General features: G+C 58.0%; 1 protein-coding gene across 1 annotated transcript; it reads left to right on the top strand.

The window, feature by feature from the left end:
• The first annotated feature begins 3,556 nt into the window (after window positions 1-3,556).
• On the top strand, window positions 3,557-16,829 carry TGM2 (transglutaminase 2). The gene is made up of 13 exons (XM_053958319.1): window positions 3,557-3,720; window positions 6,176-6,355; window positions 8,543-8,785; window positions 9,888-10,006; window positions 10,793-10,921; window positions 11,389-11,569; window positions 12,525-12,660; window positions 12,777-12,880; window positions 13,003-13,242; window positions 13,395-13,667; window positions 15,238-15,398; window positions 15,619-15,755; window positions 16,046-16,829. Exons 1-13 carry the CDS (start codon window positions 3,711-3,713, stop codon window positions 16,200-16,202), a joined length of 2,070 nt encoding a protein of 689 aa, XP_053814294.1. The 5' UTR covers window positions 3,557-3,710; the 3' UTR covers window positions 16,203-16,829.
• The last annotated feature ends 3,499 nt before the right edge of the window (window positions 16,830-20,328 follow it).

Below are 20,328 nucleotides of genomic sequence, written 5' to 3'. Positions count from 1 at the left end.
GATCCCTCCAGGCCATGCTGGTTCAGGCTCCGCATTTTTCGGGAACAGCCTCTGGCTCAGCCTGTGCGGTGAGCTGGGAGCCAAAGCCCCGGACTGCATCCGACACCACCGCACATCCCTCCCCGTCAGCGGGCACCTCAACTCCACGGGCCCTATCTGCCCTGTGGCTGCGACACCGGAGCACACCACGCCTGCCGGGGAGTGGGGGGCAGGTGGAAAAACAATCTGCTTTTCCTTAAAAAGCCACTTCTCCTCCCAAAGGAAAGGCTGCAGTGCTTGGTCTGGCACAGCTGCCCACAGCTGGAACAAGCCCCCATTTATGCCGGCTCTAAGCCCCACCACCTCGGGAGCCCCGCGCTGCACTGAGCCCGTCTCGCTGAGCCGCTGGCCCAGCGCCAGAGCTGCCTGTGGCGACCAAAGCCCAAAAGGAAGCGTGATGCCGTCACCATCCCCACCCTCCCTCGCCCCAGCCTGCATGCCCTTACGGACCCTTGTCTGCGGCTGTTGAGGAGCTCCTTGGCTCTGCCGACCGCAGATGGAGCAGCTACAGTCTTTCATCCCAGCTTTGGGAAGTACTTTCCCATGCTCACAGATCAGAGGTGTGAGAAGGGATAGTTGCTGCCTCTTGCATGCCAGGATGCCCACACAGCCCCCAGAGCTTCCTGCTGGCCCTGCCATCATGGACATAAAACATTTTGTCCTGAAGTCACATCCCTGCAGGGCCCCTTACACTCCCTCACCCCGGGACGATGCCGGGCCCCCACCGAGGAGCACACAGGTGCCCCGGCTTCGGGGGGCTGCAGGAGCAGCGGCTGGGCTGAGGCTGAGTTTGGGGAATACCCGGGGCGGAAAGCACCGAGGGGATGGGCAGAGCTCCTGAAGTCGGTTGACGACTTAACAGGGCGACTCAGAGCAGACACTGCCCCTTTTCAGGGCTTGTTTATCTGCCTGCACAAGGGACTGAGTCAGGATGTGCGGGCACTGGAGGGGCTGCAGCCGCCCCCGCACACACCCAGCAGAGCAAACAGCGGCTCTGTCTGTGCAGGACACACGGCAGGGACCGGCACTGCAGGGACCGGCACGCTTTGAAGCAGCTCCAGGAGAGGGGCGGGGGCGAGGAAAGTCGCGATCCTGCGCTGAACACCTTGAGCAAATGAGGAGTTATTCTGGGCTTCAGCAGTGCAAACACCCTCTTAATGCAACCCTGTCTTAGTAAGAAGAGTAAAAATAACACCAGCAGTGTGGCTGGCCTACCATGGGCGGCATTTTCCAGTGCCTGGTCAGACAGATGCCTCCGCAATACAAGGTGGTGAGTGAAGTGGGCACTAAAGCTGGAAACAAGGGAGGTTTCCTCTTGGTGAGGTGCTGGGACCAAGCCCGAAGCTCCCTGGATAGCCCCCAAGGGACAGCCCTGACTGGACAGAGCCAGAGGGACAGCCCTGGGAGACACCCCCAGGGGACAGCCAGGCACTTGTCTCCTGCCACTTCTGCCCGAGGTGCCAGAGCAGGGACAGGTACTGTGAGTGGTTCCCTCTCTGTGTTTGGCAGGAAACGGGACAGAAGATAATCCCAACAGCCTGCCCAGCACCAGACACCCCAGCTTGCCCAGTCCCACACATCCAAAACACCTCTACACCCCTCACAGCAACAAACTGCTCGTGCTTCCAAGCTGAGTGAGAAATGGCTGCTTCCAGTTCCTCCACTGCTGGCAGTGCTCTTCTGGCTGTTTGTCACGCATTAACTCAAGTGTGCACCTCCGCTGCAGAGTGCATCCAGAGTTCACACCGGCTACAGGAGGAAGAGCGGGCTTGTGCAGGCAGAGCCGAACCCAGCAGCACGAGCCCAGACACACTGGCACTCGGCAACGCCAGTGGCAGAGGTTCCCGTGCCCACGAAGCAGCCTTGGGAGCAAGGCCAGCTGGGGGCAGGTGACACCACCTGTGAGCTCCCAATGGCCACCAGCCCTCCCCCAGCCATCACAGTGGCCTGGCAAAGGACAGCAATTCCTGTGGCCCTGATGCTCAGAGTGAGGGGCAGCCCATGGGACCCTCCCCCCACTGACCCCTCCCTGCATCCATGGGAACAACTCGACTCAGTGCTGCCCACGAGGACCAAGGGGTCTGGGAAGAGGGAGAGGGTGTCATTTTCAGTGTCTCTTCTCAAATCTGAGCAAGGAGAGCAAGACCCCAGCATGAGAGTAGCGGTGAGGTGGCACTGCTGGGGTGAGGAGGGCCCTGCTGGCACAGGCTGTGCACTTGGCAAAGGCCCCCACCATGACCTGCACACCCCCAGCCCATACAGATGCATGGTGGAGTAGTACATGAATTGTTTCCACTAAAACCAGCTGTCCCAAGCTTTCTCTCAGCAAGGATTTGCTGATTCTGCTCCAACATCCCTTCCCACCTCCCTTAGAGAACCTGATGGAGGATGGGACACCCCCAGGCATGGCTGCATTGTGGGGCAGTGCTTCTGTAAAACCAGCCATGTGCCCCCAGAGCAGGACACACCAGGAGCCCCCGCACATGGGGCTTCTCCTGGACTCTGCCCTTGGCATGCTTGGACCTTAGCAACTCTAAAATCCCTTTGTAGAGCTGGAGGGGGAGTTTGACTCACTGCAGACCCTCCCAGTGCAGTGTCCTGACGTGCCTGAGCAGAGCACGGGCCACAGCTGGGGGCCCCTGACCAGGACCACCCCAAGTGTGGGGAGGGCAGAGCTCCCAAACCCCAAGAGCCCATGGAGGTGTGGGGTGTCAGCCCTCTGTCCCTGATCGGTGGTCTTTAGTGTGTTGGGTGACCCTTAGGACACACAGGGAGGGACGGGACATGCCAGGCAGCCCCAGGTGGTACCACTGGCAAGACCCTGAGGCAGGGACCCCCGGGCAGGAGAGGGATGGCCAGTGCGTGCGGCAGGGACTTCCAGGGAAGTGGTGGTCACTGCTGTGTGCACACTTCCATGTCCCAGAGCAGCCAGCGCTGATTGCAATACATCTGCGGTCCAGCAGCAAAGTTTTCAACACATTTCCCTTCAGACTCCATCTCTCAGAGATGCAGCTACGGGAAGGGGATGCAATTCCCGACAAGCGCATCCCACCAGGATTGGCCAGGATGGGGACGCTGCCAGAGGAGGGAGAGAACTTTATAAGGAGAAAACAGTCCCGAGTTCTGGCACTTCGCTGGAAGCCGCGCAGCCCCTCTCCACCCCCTTGTTCTCCCTCCTCTTTCTCCCTCCTCTTGATCGGCAGCGGGGCCATCTCCTACCCGAGGGCTGTGGGGTCCCGGGAGACTCCGGTGGGGGCCAACCCGGGGGGCTCCGGAGCCTGCTGCTTTTACTTTTTTTTTTTTTCTTTTTTTTTTCTTTTTTTTTTCTTTTTTTTTTTTTTTTTTTTTTTTTTTTTTTTTTTTTGGGTGGTTGCTTTCAATAGGTGGGATCTAAACCCGCCCGTTTCCTGGAAACTTTGTTTTCCCTTTCTTCCCTCCGGCGGCCCGGCCGCGGGGGGGGGGGGGGGGGTGCGCGGGGGGCGGGCGGGATAAATGGGACGGGCGGTGGGGCCGGACAGCGGGCGGTGAGGGGCAGCTCCCCCGGCATCCAGACAGCGACAAGGACCGACATCGGCCCCGACAGCACCGCCGGCGGGACCGGGACAGGCACCGGGACGTGCACCGGCGGGGGCAGAGGCAGCACCCGACCCGCACCGCCCAGCGCCGGCACCATGGCCGAAGGTAGGAGCGCGGCGCGAAGCCCCGCAGGTGCCGGGCTCGGTCCCGTCCGCGGGAGGTCCCGACCGGCCGCACCCCGCCCCAGCCGGCGCTCGGTGCCCCCGCGCCGCTCTCTGCTCGCCTGGGGCTACAGCCGGTCCCTGACCCTCCGCCGAAGTCAAGGGCGGTGAGGAACGGGAAAGACTAAAGCGGGACGGCGATTAGAAGTCTAGCAGGGTCCGTGCGGGGTCCACGCAGGTCTGAGCCATTCCCTCCCTCCCGACTCTTCTCCGCCCGGGTGTCGCTGGTACCCGTAGAATGAAGTTTGGTGCTATTTAAAGCTTTCCCGGTAGAGCAGGGTGGACAGCTGGGCTGGGAGCGTGTGCCTGACAGGGTGAGGGGATTTCAGGAGGCTCAGGCAGGAAAAGAGCTTCTGGGCTTCAGGAGTCCTTCACGCTTGGCTCTTCAGGGTAGATACATCCCCCAGCTCCCACACAGCTGCCCCCAAAGTCCCAGGAAATGGGTCTGTGTGATTCCCACGGGCACACAGCCCTCTGGGTGAGACGGCATCACTCTGCTCTGCTGTGCCACAGTGCCGCAGGCTGTCCTGGCTCCCAGCACTGCTGTAGCAATACCAGCGCAGGTCCCTCGGGTCAGACACTCACACAGACACATAGCTGAGCAGCTGCAGAATCACCGAATTAACTAGGTTGGAAAAGACCTTTGAGAGCCTCACGTCCAACCTATGACCTAACGCCACCTTATCAACTAGACCCTGGCACTAAGTGCCACATGCAGTCTTTTTTTAAATACCTCCAGGGACGGAAGCTCCACCATCTCCCTGGGCAGCACATTTTAAAGCCCAATCACTCTTTCTGTGAATTTTTTTCCCTAATGTCCACCTTAAATTTCCCCTGGCACAGCTTAACACTGTGTCCTCCTGAACACACTGGGTAGCTCCTGCTCCTGAGTGCCCAGGGTGCTGCTACCACTTGCAGCACCACAGCCCCCTTCCCACCCATCTCTTGGCACTCATTGGTTTGGATAGAGGCACCTGTGCTTTGAGAAATCTGCTTTTTGCTAAATCTGCTGAGGATGGAAACGCCAGGGTGACTGGGACAAGGAGGAGCCCTGATCCTGTTCTCTGAACACACTTATTATTTGGTTTTTCTTTTATTGTCAGCAAGTTTAACCATGTCAGCCAAGCTCCATGTGAGCCATGAGATTCCGCTTGTAGAGTCTGTGTTCCATAGCATGGGGCTGTGCTGCTCACAGAGGGGGAAGCAGGAGGGAAAGGGTTTGTGTGTGCTCTGTCCCCACTTCACAGTTCCCATGGACTGGCTGTGGGGACCCTGCCCTTAGTTACAGACTGTTCAAGGGGACAGTGACAAGCCCACTGCCCTCCACTGGGCCCATACTGCAGAGTCACCTTGCCCAGAGAGCCAGGAGCAGTGTTTTCATTTAGCTTTGGGAATGGGGAGCTCATGGGCTGCTGTTTCCATTTGGACACTGGTCCAAGGAGGGATTGGTGACTACCAGAGCTGGTACAAGGAAGGGCATGGCCGAGGAGAGCCATGGCACGGGGCAGCAAGCCCCAGCTTGCCCACTGATTGCCCACTGATCTGCCCAGTCCCTCGCTGGCACTGAGCTTGCTGTGCTCTCTGCACAGAATGCTTTTGCTTATTCTGGTGATTAATACGTCACTGCAGAGCAGTCAGGGGTCAGTGGCCTCAAGTGATGATGAACGATATCTCATCGCTCCAGCACAGTGCCCAGGGTGGCAGGGACGTGGCTGCTGGTGTTCTGGCACACAGCCCTGCCTGAGCTGCAAGCAGAGCAGAGCAGCCTGCGTATGTCTGGGGCATCAGACACCCTCTGTCACCAAATCTACATTTGCTCTCCCCAATTTGTCAGCAGGTGCAGCACAGTAAAGCTGCTGGAGGCCTGGCTGAGGCACAGGAACATCCTGGGCATTCCTGGGCTCACTCATGAGCACATGCTTGGGATGGGGGCACACAGCAGCCCCAGTGAAAGGGCCCCTGAGAGCAGAGCTGAGCGCTGGGCTTTGCGCTGGTGCTGGGTGCTGTGAGACACAGGCCTGGCACAGCTCTGGGAGCACAGCGATACCACAGAGGCAGCTCACAGCACAACACAGTATAGAGCTGGATCGGGAGGGCAAAATGTCGCTGTGAGCTTGGCTGCTAAAGCTGTGCCCCTCTCACAGCACACAGCGGGAGCCCAGCCCTCGGAGTGCTCCTGGAAGGATGCTCAGAGTCTGGCACGGTCACAGCGCCCTCCTGGAGAGACGCTCTGCCCGACACATGTGGGAGCACAGGGCAGTGTGGGTGGGGGAGGCTCAGACCCCTCGCCAAGGTCCCAGCCCAGGGCTCGGGATGGGCACAGCCGCCCGTCCTTCCCAAGCGTCGGGACTGCGTGACGTGTCCCAGGCTCGGAGCTGCACCTGCCTCTGCCTTCGCAGATCTGGTGCTGGAGACGTGGGACCTGCACTGCGACCGCAATGGGCGGGAGCACCGCACGGCGGACATGGGCTGCAAGCAGCTGGTGGTGCGGCGGGGGCAGCCCTTCACCATCACCCTGCGCTTCTCGGGCCGCGGCTACGAGGAGGGAGTGGACAAACTCTCCTTCAACGTCGAGACCGGTGAGTGCCGCCACATTTGTGTCGCGAGGGAGGGCTGTGTAGGTGTCACCACCCCCTGCCCCAAAGCTCACCCGTGCTCCCACGGGGGCTGTGCCGCGGCACCTGCCCCATGTGGCACAGTCCCCGTTCCTCACCTGGCAGAGACTGGTGCTGTGCGCAAGCTTTTATATCACAGCAAGAAAAAATGGTAGAAACTCATCTCCTTAATGAGAGCAGAAGAGAAGTGATAAATAAATAAAACAAAAAGCCACCACCATCATCACCTCCTCCCCCTCCTCCTCCTCCCAGGGCCGAGCCAGACTAAGAGCATGACAGAACTGCCAGCTCACCAGCAAGTACCTTGGCTGAGGCCAGGATCCTGCCCAACCCTCCTGCCCCACTGAGAAACATCAGCACAGTGTATCTTTTCAGCCAGAGGTACCACAGCATTTCTGCTGATGGGCTTTACACCCAGCCCTGCAGCCTCTCAGACACCCCGGAGCGGGGTTTGCTCAGGAAACACAAACACTGGAGAAAGGAAATGTTCCCACGGAGCCCCCCCAGTGCAGCCCCCCGGGCCGGGGCTGGGCTGGGCTGTTGCTCTCACAGCCAGGGCTGGGTGCAGCCGCTGGGCAGGGGCTCAGCCCCGCCAGCTCAGAGCAAAGGGAGAGGAAACTATTTCTCAGGCAGGAGTTATTTTGGGGCTGAAGCACCATGCTGAGTCAACCCGGCCAGAATTCAAAGTAAAACTGCACCCAAGTTTCCTCGCAGAGTAAAACTCTCCTTTTTCCGTCCCAAAAGCTCTGGTGACAAAACAAAACCCAGCACCTCCCAGCTTCACCCTACACCAGCAGCTCCCTCGGTGCCCTAGCAGCCCCATGGGTTTATCCAGGCCATGCTCCAGCCAGGCAGTCCCGGGCTGCTTTTGCAGGGGTAGCCACAGGCACAGCCACAGGCACAGCCACAGGCACAGCCTCCCAGGCCAAGGCACAGGCTGGCAGAGACTCCTCTGGACTGGAGCCCAGCCCCAGCGTTGCAGAAAGAGGGGAAAGGTGCTTTGGTGCTCGCAGAGGCACGTGGCAGTGCCACCCCACCGGCGGCAGCGGCCCCAGCACATTCCCCACCGGGGCCGGAGCTGTCAAGGCAAGGACTGCCAGACCTGTCCCTCCATCCTGGGACAGCAAAGCCACCGAGGTCATGTGCCACCTCCCACAAGAAAGGGGGAAGGAAGAGTAGAGTGAAAACAGAGCTGTATTTTTGCAGTAGCCTTGTTGGCAGAGCCCTGTTCAGGTGCTGGAGTCCAGGGGGATGCTGTGGGCTGTGGGGGCAGCAAGAGGAGTGGAGGAGGAGGAGGAGGCAGGCTCTGGGAGTCTGCCCAGCTCACGGCAGCGCCGGGCTGGCTCTTGCCCAAAGGACGCCGTGAACTCAGCCCAGCCTCCCCGAGAGGAGAAACTGTGTCACTACCATGAGTTCACGAGTATTTTTGGTGCTGGCCTGTGGGCGAGGGCTGGCAGGGGACCAGCCGAGGCTGTGCTCCGGCGGGGAGAGGGGACAGCAGTGGCACCGCTGCCTCGGCTGCCGGCCAAGCACTGCATGGCCAGGGAGCCGCAGGGCCGGGCTGGGCGTCACCGCCCCGGGGAGCGGCTCTGGAGCTGGCTCAGTGCAGGTGGCTTGGCCTTGGCTGCAGCTCGGAGGGGCCAGCAAGGATCACACTGTCCCAGGCTCGGCGCTTTGGCCACTGAGGTCATCCCTAATCCCGGGATGTTTGCAGCAACGCCTGAGGCTGCACACACGTACTGGGGCACTCAGTGATGGGGGTCTGCGGCTCATGGCCGGGCTCTGCCAGCCCCCATGCCGTGGCTGGAGGGACTCGACAGCGCTGCTCTGAGGAGAGGCAGGAGTGGGTGCATCTGAGAACATGAGAACAGAGACCTGGCAAGCACCCCTGTGCTAGGCTGGCCTCCCAGGGCGAGTCTGTCCCTTCCCAAACAGTGAGAGATGTGCCCGAGCTCCCCTCAGCTGGGCTACCCTGTGCCCTCAGTACCTGACAAACTACATGGTGAATGTTCCCAGACTGTGACAGCCCAGATCCAGGCAGCTGCCACAGGGCAGGGGGACTTGGAGCAGGTGCCCTTGGAGCAGCCTCCATGGCATGGGGCTCCCAGGGGCTCTGGAGCACTGGAGAACTGACCTTCTCCTTCTTGACAGGGCCCTGCCCCAGTGAGACGTCAGGAACCAGCTCCCACTTTGTCATGACTGACTGCCCAGAGGAGTCGTGCTGGAGTGCAGTGATCCAGCAGCAGGATGGGGAGTCCCTTTCTGTGTCGCTCTGCTCCCCAGCCAACGCTCGCATCGGCCGCTACAGCATGACCCTGGAGACCTGCACCGACTACCAGGGCTCCAGCTACCAAATCGGGGACTTCGTCCTGCTCTTCAACCCCTGGCACCCAGGTGAGGCTTTCACCTCTCTGATTCCAGGGATTCCAAGGCTCAGGCAAACACAAGATGCTCCACAGGTCTCATCCCAGTGCAGATCCCAGGTGTCCCAAACTCTGGTCTGAATGCAGGTTTAAGCAGAAAGCTTCACTTTGCTTCCATCTCCACACAATCCCTGCAGTAGGCTGGGGTCAGGAGCACCATCCCCACCCTACAACACACACAGCCCCTTTGCCACCACCCCAAACACCCAATGGCCTGTCCAGGCTGCCCCCACCACACGGTGGGAGCTCACCACTGTGCTGCTGGTGTGAAGCCTTGGGCAGTCCCTGGCACCAGCTCCTGGCCAGGCAGGGGACAGAGGAAAAGCCTCTGAATGTCCCTAATTGCTCCCAGCTGTCCCCACTTGCCCCCAGTTGTCCCTAATTGCCTCCACCAGGCCCATTCTCACCCATCCTCACCCAGGCACCCAGCTGTGGACTCAGTGACATGAATATCACTGTCCTGGTGAAATTTGGGCAGCCAGACCCAGAGGAGAGGTTCGATTCAGTGCTGTAAGGTTCAACAGCCCTGGGATTTTCCTCTCTCCATGTCATTCCCCTGCCCCTGGATTGGCTGATTTCCTGGATCTCAAACGTCCCACGCTGGATCTGCAGAGATAAGGGGCCATAGGAAGCTCTGCTCAGCCAGGGCTGTGCTGAGCACTGGGGGTGGATGTGTGGGGTTTCCTTCTGCAAACATTTCCAGTAAATGTTCATTTCCACAGCAGTAGCTGCTGTGAGTGAAATGGCTTTGGCTGTACTGAGCCAGCACACCCACTCCCACTGCTCACTGCACCCCCAGGGGGGTCTCCCCTGCTGAGAAGAGATCCATCTCCATTAAATAAAAGGGAGGAAAGACAGAGACATGAGAAAGAATGAAAAGCAAACCACAAACCCGCTGAAATTTTCCCATCACTTGAAATCAACCTTGGTCGAAATTCCCCAGCAGCTGTTTAAGGCATGAGCAGTTCCAGCCCCTGGTGCCTCATTTCCCACTGGATCCATCCACAGGGAGGGGGTCAGGAAGCTGGTTGTGCCGGGCAGAGCCCTGTCCCCATCACTTGCTGTCCCCACAGAGGACACGGTTTTCATGCGTGATGAGAACGAGCGACGTGAGTACGTCCTGTCCCAGGACGGGCTTATCTACCAGGGCACCTGTGATTACATCTTCTCCATCCCCTGGAACTTCGGCCAGGTGAGCGGGCAAGGCCCCCTGGGACCCTTGGGACCCTGGCCGGCCCAGGCCATGCAGCTCTGGTGCTGCAGGACACAGGGACTGGTGCCATGTGTGTGCCCCTCACAAACACGCACCTCAAGTGCTGTCAGCACCTTGGAGTCCAGCCGTGGGTCAAAGAAAGCAGAATCTCATTTCCAAGAGGGAATGCGCTGACTTCAAAGCATAGCAAGGCAAGGGAGTGTTTCCCCAGGGCTCCTGGGGGCCCCATGTGTCCCTAATCTGGGTGGCCCTGCTGTGCTGGGAGCTGGTGCCTGATAATTAATTCCTGGGCACTGTGCCAGGGGTGCTGATAAGGCAGTGCTCACACCCTGAGCTGCACCCCCGGGGCACGGGGGTTACTCAGCCACCCTCCCTGGGCAAAGGGCTGGGGGCCCGCAGCAGCGGGGGTGCCCATGGCCTCCACAGGATCCGTGCCTCAATTCAAGGAAGGGCTGTGACTCAGCCGTGATGGGAAACAGATTTTCCTGGAGGTCAGGTCCAAGCCCCGACCCCTGTGAGGTTGCAGGAAACCAGATCCAGCCCCAGTACGTAGGCAGGAGCTCACCCACAGGCTTCACAGGCTGACTGGGGACAGTGGGAACATCACTCAGCGGATGCTGGCTGGGGAGGGGACCCTGAAGAGGTGTGACCCCTGTACCAGCAGTGCTGCTGGCAGGGGCATCACAGTGAGTCCGAGAGGGAGGACAGAGGTGGCAGAGCCCCTGTGGAGACCTCACACAACCTTTCCTCCCTGCTCTCCACCAGTTTGAGGATGACGTCTTAGCCATCTGCCTCAACATGCTGGACATAAACCCCAAGCACCTGAGGGATCGGGACCGGGACTGCTCCCGCCGCAATGACCCCGTGTACATTGGCAGGGTGGTGAGCGCCATGGTGAGTCCGGGCTGCAGCCAGCAGGGTGTCCCCAGCACCCCACCTTCCCTGGGGTGCAAACACCCCCCAGCTACAGCTGTGGCAGACAGCATTTGCCATCCCCCCCAGTTACATCATTTTCCTTCTCTGGGCTGTTTCCTCTCTCTCTTACGTCCTTTCTCTGTTACTGTTCCTATATGTATAAGAGCTTTTTTAGAGGAAACAAAAAGCAGACATGGGCACAGATAATTCCAGGGATAATCACTCCCAAATTCCCAGGCAGAAGGATGTGTTTTTAAAATTCATTCCTAATTAGCACCGTGTCCACCTGCATCCCAGTGAGCTCTTGCATGGATACAGGATGTTAAAGTGGGTGACAGTGCATGTGAATGGGGCAAAGGCTCTTTCCCTCCCTCCCTCCCTCCCTCCCTCCCTCCCTCCCCAGCTTGTTCCTGCCCCTCCATCCTTCCCCTTTTCTCCTGCCACAGGTGAACTGTAATGACGAGGACCGAGGGGTGCTGTTTGGGCGGTGGGACAACTGCTACGAGGATGGGATGAGCCCCATGGCCTGGATTGGGAGCGTGGATATTCTCAAGAGGTGGAAGAAGTTTGGGTGCCAGCCAGTCAAGTACGGCCAGTGCTGGGTCTTTGCTGCTGTGGCATGCACTGGTGAGAGCAGATTCCTCTGGTCTCCCCTTCTCCACAGGACAGGGTTGTCCCATCTCCCCCCATCTCCCACCCCCGCCCCTGCCCGCATCCACTCCCGGTGCTGCATCCAGAGGGGAGCGCTGCAATCAGCCTGCAATGATTCCTTTGCAATTAGCTCTCTATTACTCTAGTTTGTCAGGAAATAGAGGGAAAAAAATATACAAAAGGGCTCTGGTTTTTCAATCAGCACTGCGTCCCAGGCCAGGCAGCAAGGGAGGAACTGAGGCAGGCCAGTGTGAGGGAAGTGGCTTTAAGGCCAAGTTTGCAATAAAGTCAGAAATCCACTAAGATCAAAATAATGTCATGGACACCAGGGCAAACAGACTGGGGAAAAAGAAGACAACAATTCCAGACTTGCTGCTGCTGGGAAACATTCACATATGCTCGTGCAGCTTCGCCCCAAGAAAAACGCTGCCTGTGAGAGCATTGATGTGTCACAGACAGACGAGACCCTTTTTAGAGGAGAGAAATAGCAGAAAACTAAAGTGGATTTTCAGCGACTCACAGAGGTTTATAGCCTTCCTTTGAAGCACTGTAACTGCCTCCCTGCTCCCTGGGGAGCTCCCTGTGCAGTGAAAGACAGCTGGGAGATGAAATCTGGGGTTCAGCACAGCTTCCCACACTCTACCTCCAAAGCTCTCACAGACGCTTTTTGTGCCTTTTTTTGCTGCAATATCAAACCTGTCAGGCTGTCAGAGCCAGGTGCCACCCAGCCAGCTTGCCTGTGCACTGTGGCTGTGGGAACTGGCTTCTCCTGGGGATCAGTCCCCAGGCAGCCCTTTCACGGGCAAAGGGAAGGGCAGGAGTTGTTCAAACCTGGGGCTCCTCGGGACACGAGCTGTGCAAACCTGGGCCTCTGTGGGGTGGGGGTGATGCAAACCTGGGCCCCTGTCTCACCCTGCCCTGCTCCCTGCAGTCATGCGGTGCCTGGGAATCCCCAGCCGGGTGGTGACCAACTACAACTCAGCCCATGACACAAATGCCAACCTGACCATTGACCGCTACGTCAACGAGAAGGGGGAGCAGGAGAGGCAGTCCTGGGACAAGATCTGGTGAGCAGCACAGCAGGACCTCAGCCTGCCCACCGCTGGGCTACTTCTGCCCCTTCCCCAGAGCCTGGCAGGTGCTGGGGGAGGCTGAGACTCCTACATGCTGGTTTCCCTCGCAGGAACTTCCACTGCTGGGTGGAGTCGTGGATGGCCCGTCCAGACCTGGCAGCTGGCTACGATGGGTGGCAGGTGCTGGACCCGACGCCTCAGGAGAAGAGTGAAGGTACAACGTGCTCCACACGGAAGCTCCATCCACCTCACACCCTGACACGGCTGGGTCGCCCCACCACAGCCACCCCTTGTGGCCGAGCCCTGGAGTGCTGACAGTGGCTCTACTTCGTGCAGGAGTTTACTGCTGCGGGCCAGCCCCCGTCAAAGCCATCAAAGAGGGTGACATGCTGCTCAAGTACGACATCCCCTTCATCTTCGCGGAGGTGAACGCCGACGTGGTGTACTGGGTGGTGCAGGGTGACGGGATGCAGAAGCAGAGCATCCACTCCTCAGATGTGGGGAAGTACATCAGCACCAAGAGCATAGGCAGGGACAGCCGGGAGGACATCACCCACAACTACAAATACCCGGAGGGTATGGGGGATTTCAGGGGCAGAGACATCCAGGGAGGGAATGTTGCTGCTGGGAAACAGCTGCAGCAGGAGGGCTCCAGGGCTCAGGGCAGAACAGCCCAGGCCAGGCCCTCCCCGTACTCCAGGGACTCACAGGGATTTTGTGCACCGCAGGGTCTGAGGAGGAGCGGGCAGTGTTTGAGAAGGCAGAGCATCAGAAGAAGTCCATCGGGGAGGAGGATGAGGGGCTGCACCTCAGGATCAAGGTGTCAGAGGGTGCAAACAAGGGCCGTGACTTCGATGTCTTTGCTGTCGTCAACAACAACACAGACGAGGAGCGTGTCTGCAGGGTGACGCTGTGCGCCCGCGCCACCAGCCACAACGGCACCCTCGGGCCCCAGTGCGGCCTCACGGACCCGGTGGACATCGACATCGAGCCCAGGGCAGGTAAGAGACCCACTGATGGTGAAGGAGATGCTTCACCAGGGCTGGGGTCAGGTCAGCCTGTGTTCAGCTGTGCAGTAGGCAATGCCACTTTGGGGCATCCTCCTCAGTTAACTACCAGTATGGATTTTTAATCTTTGTGAGAGGAGGAGGAAATTGCTCAGGCGGAGCCTGGAAATGCATTTGGAGCTGGACAAGCCACTGCTGCTGTAGCTGTTATGCCAAGGGAGCGGGCTGGGCACACCCAGGCTGCCATCTCTAGGCACTCTGTGGCACTTGTCTGCATCCCTCCTGCTTTCCCTCAGACTTTGGGCTAAGCTGGGCTCTCTGGTGGGATCTTCCCACACCAGGGAGAGCAGAACTGGCCCAGCTCAGCTCTGAGTGCGTGGTCCCAGGCTGGAGGAAGTGAGAAGCACTGGGTTTCCTGGCCAGCAGCACTGCAGATCTCCGTGTCTCTGTGGGTGGGCGTTCAGCTGCAGAGCTGTCCTGGCACGGCCCCCGAACCTCCCTCGCCCTTGTCACACGTGAGCATCACCATCTGGTCATTAAACACGAGTTTAGGCTTACGTGAGTTTGCAGAGACCCTTCAAGGCTCGGAAAGGCCACACATCTGCTGTCCTGGAACAGGCAAATGTTTACCCTGTGCCGAGCCCTGCTCCTCACCAGCCCTCCTGCAAACGCAGCGCTCGGCGCTCTGCCAGGTGTTGAGCTGCTTTGCAGGAATGAGGAATGTGCTGGCTCTTGCCACCATGGAGGGGAGAGGGATGTGCCTCTGCTCATGCTGGCAGAAGCACCAGCTGGTACTTGCAGCCTTTTGCAGGGCTGGATGGGAGAGTGGGGATATGTGCTGTGGCCTTTAGGGTACTTAACATTCCTGTGCAAAAGTTAACCCAACACAATTTTTTCTGAAACATTAATTATGAGCTCCTGAAACTTCTACCCTCAGCTCCTGCCTCAGGATATAGACCCCAGCACTTCCCAGACTGCATTCCAGACTTGGCACCCCAGCACTTTGTGCCAGTATGGGAAGCCAGGCTTGCTCCTCTCCCCACAGTCTCAGCTGATGCTATGGCACTTCAAATCTTGCCTCATGAATGTCAGGCTCCATTTCTCAAGGTCACAGCCACTCTGGCCTCCTTGTTCCAGGCAGTTCTGCAGCTGGTTGCTTCCAGCCTCCTTCCCTGTCCTTCCCCCAGACAGCCCCACCCCTGAAGGACTTTCAGATGAACAAGGCTGAGGGCTGAGTGCGGGCAGCTGCCAGGGACCAGGCTGCCTCCCCGTGCCCACACTGGCTGCCAAGGGCTGGCACTCTGGACCCCTGGTGCAGGCATCAGCCTGGATTCTTGCCCTAGGACATGGCTCCTTCCCATCCCCACACCCTGAACATCCCTTCTGGCACTCAGTATTGGAACCCCAGCCCTGCAGGAACCCCAGCTCCCCCATCCTTGCAAGGCACCTGGAGAAGCTCCTGGGGAGCCCACACCATGCCAGCAGCAGCTGGGTGCCAGCACAGGACTGTGGGTTCTGGGCTGGAGATGCCATGGGTGCTGACCCCTCTCTGCTGCCCTTCCAGAGAAGAGGGTGCCCCTGCGCATCCTGTACGAAGAGTACAGGGACAAACTGACCCAGGACAACCTCATCAAGGTGGTGGCTCTCCTGAACGATCACCAGACTGGCGACATCATCGTAGCTGTCAGAGACATTTATGTTGAGAATCCACCAATCAAGATCAGGGTAAGGGTCCAATGTCCCATCCCAAGCAGGTTTGAGGGGAGTGAGTTGCTGTGATCATCTTTGGGTTACCCCTGGGGTTTGGGCTGCAGGTCCTGCTTCACTGAGCAGGGCTGCATCCCCCGGGATGCATCCCTAAGGTCCTGCCTCAGCCCCGGGGCAGGGGTAGCACCGTGGCCCCCAGGATTGGTGGTGCTTGGGGTCCAACCTCTCCTTCTTGCAGATTTTAGGAGAGCCAATGCAGAATCGGAAGCTGGTGGCAGAGATCAGCCTGGTGAACCCTCTCACAGTGCCCCTGAACGGCTGCGTGTTCGTGGTGGAGGGCACCGGCCTCACCGAGGGGCAGCTGGTCAAGGAGCTGTAAGAGCTTTTCCCTCTTCACCTGGCTGGGATGTTGGGAGTGGTGTGGGGGTGGATTTCTGTGTGTGGAGCCCCCAGGGAGGGCAGTCATGGCAGGAGCCAGGGCTATGCTGGTCCCTCTGGACTCAGAGTATCCCTACCCTACACCTTGTTGGGGAAGGGGTTTGGCCACCCTACAGAGGCCTTTGCTTGCCAAAGTTCCAGCATTGTCCTGCAGCACCACGGGCCCTGGGAGGGTGACAAGGGGTTCTGAAGGTGACAGGCCACAATGACTCCCTGCCCTCCCACAGTGAGGATCCGGTGGAGCCGCAGGCAGAGGCCAAATTCCGGATGGATCTGATGCCGCGGCTGTCGGGGCTACAGAAGCTGATGGTGGACTTTGAGAGTGACCAGCTGACGGGGGTCAAGGGCTACCGCAACGTCATCATCGCACCCCAGCCCATGTGAGCAGCTGCCATGGCCCCCCAGCTGCAGAAACCCTGCCTCGCTGGCCCCCACCCGCTTTAGCCCAAGGTGGTCCCAGAAGGGCGACTGCCGGAGCCCAGCCTGACCCCGACACGGCGGCAGCGATGCCACCCACGCTCCTCCCCGGGAGCACAGACAGGATAAAGGGGCTGGTGAGGTCTGGGGGCTGCTGTGGCAGTCGCTCACTTCACTGCTGTTCTCTCAGTCTGTGGAGTGGAAACATCCATGTGCTGTCTGTCCCCCAGCACTGGGCACACCGGGACCCCCGTGCCAGCCCCCTTCTCTGTGCAGTGCTGGCAGCCCCAGCCCACAGAGCCATTTCCATAGAGGCAGCAGCAGAACGACCCCTCCAGCCCCTGCCATCATCATCCTCTGACTGCAGCTCCATAGAGAGAGATTTTATACTGTGAGCACAAAGCTGTTTATGCACCATATACCTATAAAACAAATGTATAAATACTTACTGCAAATAACCTGCATGGGTACAGCCAGGCATTGGCTTCAATAACCGTCCTGGCACTGCAGACACTGCAGGGAGGGATGGGACATTACTTTGATATGACTCAACTATGCAAACACTGAATAAAAACTCTTATTTTCACTTTAAAAGCCAGACCTGGCTCTTCTTGCCCTGCCCGTCCCCACAGCAGGACCTGGCAATTCCTTGCCCAGCATCCATGTGGGTGGGGGGTGATTTCTCCCAGCCCAGCACCTGGGGGGTCATTGCCACGGCTGGCACTGCAGCCACAATGGCCTCATATTGACCACCCCCTCTGCCCCAAATCAGCCTGGCCTGGTGTTCTCAGGGTGCTCTACACTCAGCCTCCGAGATACCTTCCCAGGTAATTTCTCCCCTCTCCGGAATGGTTCCATACTGTGCTCAGAGAGCTGGAGAGAGAACACTACAAGTAATCAAACAAACAGGTCTTGCACACTGTGCCAGGCTCTGGGCAGGGCTGTCCACCCAGGCTGGGGAGGTGAAGGGCAACTGGATCCTGCACAGGGAGGCGGGAGGAGAGTGGGGATTTGTCTCACACCTGGAACCGGCGTCAAGGCTCTGCTGAAGATAAACACTTTCCATGCCAGAATGGCCCACCCACGTGGTCCCCACAAACGCGGTGGGAGCCTCCCTGCCCCTGTAAGCAAACACCGTGGATACCATTATAGAGCTGGTGGTGTCTGACTGAGGGTCCCACAGTCACCACAGCCCCAGCAGAGGGGACAGTCTGTGTTCAGGAGAATCTCACTCACACTGCCTGTCCCAGTCACCCTGACATTGTGGAGTTTCCCATCCCAGCTGTGACTCAGGCTGGATGGGCAGCTGGGAGTGTTTCCCATCAAGGACTGCCCGTGCTCCAGCTTTCTTTTCTGTTTATCTTTAGGATGAGATAAAATCCCCATGTGCAGTGCTCCACACACAGCTGCTGCTTCCCCAAGCCAGGTTGGGGTTCATGGCCAGAACTCCCCAAACCCTGTCTCTGCTTCCCCCATGGGAGGCCAAGGACCCATCTCAGCTCCAGCCCTGGCTCCTGCTCCCAGCATGGAACTTGAGTGGGCACAGCAGAGCCCAGCCCCCACGTGCAGCAGCAGATTGTTTGGCCAATAAAGCCTTTCAAGAAACACCGCCCAGGAGAACCACACAGTCCATCTCCCCTTACCCTTTGGAACTTTAACCACCACACCTCCCTGTCCTGCTTTGCTCCAACACAACCCAAAAAGACAGCTGGAGGCTGGGACCCCTGTGGGGTAGAGTGGGGACAGAGGTGGGGCCTGGCACAGGGAGAGATAAGGAGTTGCACAAGCAGCTCTCCCAGGGACAGAGAGCGCCCCCCCTGCGGCATGGGGACAGGGCAAGAGCTCCAGGAGGGAGAAGGATGGGGGTTCTCACCCGCATTCAGGGCAAGGGGCAGGGGCCATGCCAGCCCCCAGCTGTGGCAGCACCAACCCCCCAGACACCAGTGCCAAGAGCACGCAGAGCCCCAAAGAATCCTGAAGGAGTTAACGGCACGAACCAGCGCTGCCTTCCCTGTCAGGAACATTCCTCAGCCCAGCAATGATGCACAGCCCCTCTTTAGAGCATTTGTTACTGGGCTCTGCTGAGCCAGGCCTCCAGCTGCTCAGCGCCTGGGTTAAAAATAACCAGCAGCTCCACTGCTCTGGAGCAGGGTCCTGATAAAATAAACATTAGAGCAGCTATTCCTGAAGGTCACTCCCATCCATCTGAGCCTCGGCAGAGCAAGGCTGCTCCGATGAGCAGGGAACAGACTCCAAACGCTGCAGTTATGGTTTAGCAGCAGGGGTTGGCTCCCAGGGCTGGGTTTTCCCTCCGTTATCCACAGAGCTGAGGTCAACTTCCCTGCGCCCAGTCCTGGTCAGTGACGTGGTACCACACTGCATCCATCTCCCTGTGCCCATCCTGGATCATTGGCACAGTTCTGGGCTGCATCCATCAGACCCTTTGGCACTCTCACTGTGCAAGCAATAAATTATAAATCAAATATTTCCAGTATCCATTGCGTGGGAGGGTTTGTAATTCAGTGCTAGTCCAAGTGCCAAAGCCAGGCAGGAGCATTCTTGGGGAGGAGAGGTTCTGGATATATCTCAGCTTGCTGGAGATGCTGACTTGCCAAGAATTGATTGTAAACTCATTTTAGACTTGATGACCTTTAACTTACCTTCATTGATGGATCAAAACTAGAACAAACTCCCATAAATCAGAGCTTTCACAAGAACAAATCTGTGGGATTTCCAAATGGTACTGCCTCTCCAAAGGTCTCCCTCCTCCTCCACAAACATGGAACACATTTTTGCTCAGTGCAATGAGACAACTGAGGCACCATCAAACAGCAAGAGATAATAAACCCCCCAATGCAGGAGGTCCCTCAAAGGAAACCATCCCCTCTTCCACAACCACAGAAGGTGCAGGAGACACTATGCAGAGATGCCTCTTCCAGCATGGCCATCCCATGGACAACTCCAACAGCCTCTCTGTGCCTGCCTGATCCCTGATGCAGCTTCCCAGGGGAGCACCCCTGTCCATGCCCTGTGAGGTCTCTGTCCTGCCCCTCATGGTGGGCTGTGCTGACACACAAACCAGTAAGGACTGGTCAGCTGGGCACTGGCAGCAGAGGGATGTGTTGACTGTCAGCTCCTCGTCCCTTCCCAGAACAAGACAAGCCTTGTCTTTTCCCAGAAAGACAAAACAAGATTTGCCTCTTCCCAGAAAGAAGTGACAAGACCCTAAATCTGTGAATGATTTACTACTATTAGTTGTCACACGGATTTGCTCTGTCAGCAGCAGTGCAATGCTTGGCCACCATGTCCCAGCCAAGCTGCAAACCATCACATCCTTGTGCCAAGGGAAAACACTGGGACATGGATTTGCAAGCCCTGTCCAGAATCCAGCCTTGATGGGCTGTAGAATAACATCCCTCAGGCTGCTCTGCACCCAGGGGACACCAAAGTGTTCATTTTCCTTAAACATCCCCCTCCAATGCTGGCTGGTCCTGGGGTTTCCTGGGTTTTGCCTCAAAACCCATACATAACCAGCATGACCACGATTCTATCTGCTCCAGCACACATGAACGCCTGTGAGGCCCTTGGCCTTTATTAAACTTCTTCCTAAATGTCATTACATGAAGCCATTACTGAAAATAAAAATAAAGAACACATTTTCTACCTACTGTTGCCTTCCAGCAGGTGAGAAAGAGGCAAAGGATGCCTGTGGCACATCCCTAAAGCCAGTGACATCACTGGCAAATGTGTGATTCAGCCTCACTCCAACAGACTGGCGCCAAGTCTGCTGTGAAATTTCATCCAAGTGTTTTACCAGGTCATTTTTTTTTTCAGAGCATTAGGGACAGCTTATACTTTTTCTAACTAATCCTAGAGATAAATATAGATAAAGTTTGGAACTGACCAGGGAACGTATCAAAACTTGGCCCCAAAAAACCAAAGCCCATAGCAGCCTGCCCTGGGTCAAACCTCTGGCAGCACAACTACCCACCCTCCCCCCACAGGATGCCTCCACCACTCCAAGGCTCTGCCAGCCCTTCCTCATCACCATCACAACCTGGGATCTCACAGTTAACCTCCTTGTTAGTCAGGA

The sequence above is a fragment of the Vidua chalybeata genome, chromosome 17 (genome assembly GCF_026979565.1).
Source record: "Vidua chalybeata isolate OUT-0048 chromosome 17, bVidCha1 merged haplotype, whole genome shotgun sequence".
In the NCBI taxonomy this organism is placed as follows: domain Eukaryota; kingdom Metazoa; phylum Chordata; class Aves; order Passeriformes; family Viduidae; genus Vidua; species Vidua chalybeata.
This window is presented reverse-complemented; position numbering and strand designations above follow the sequence as displayed.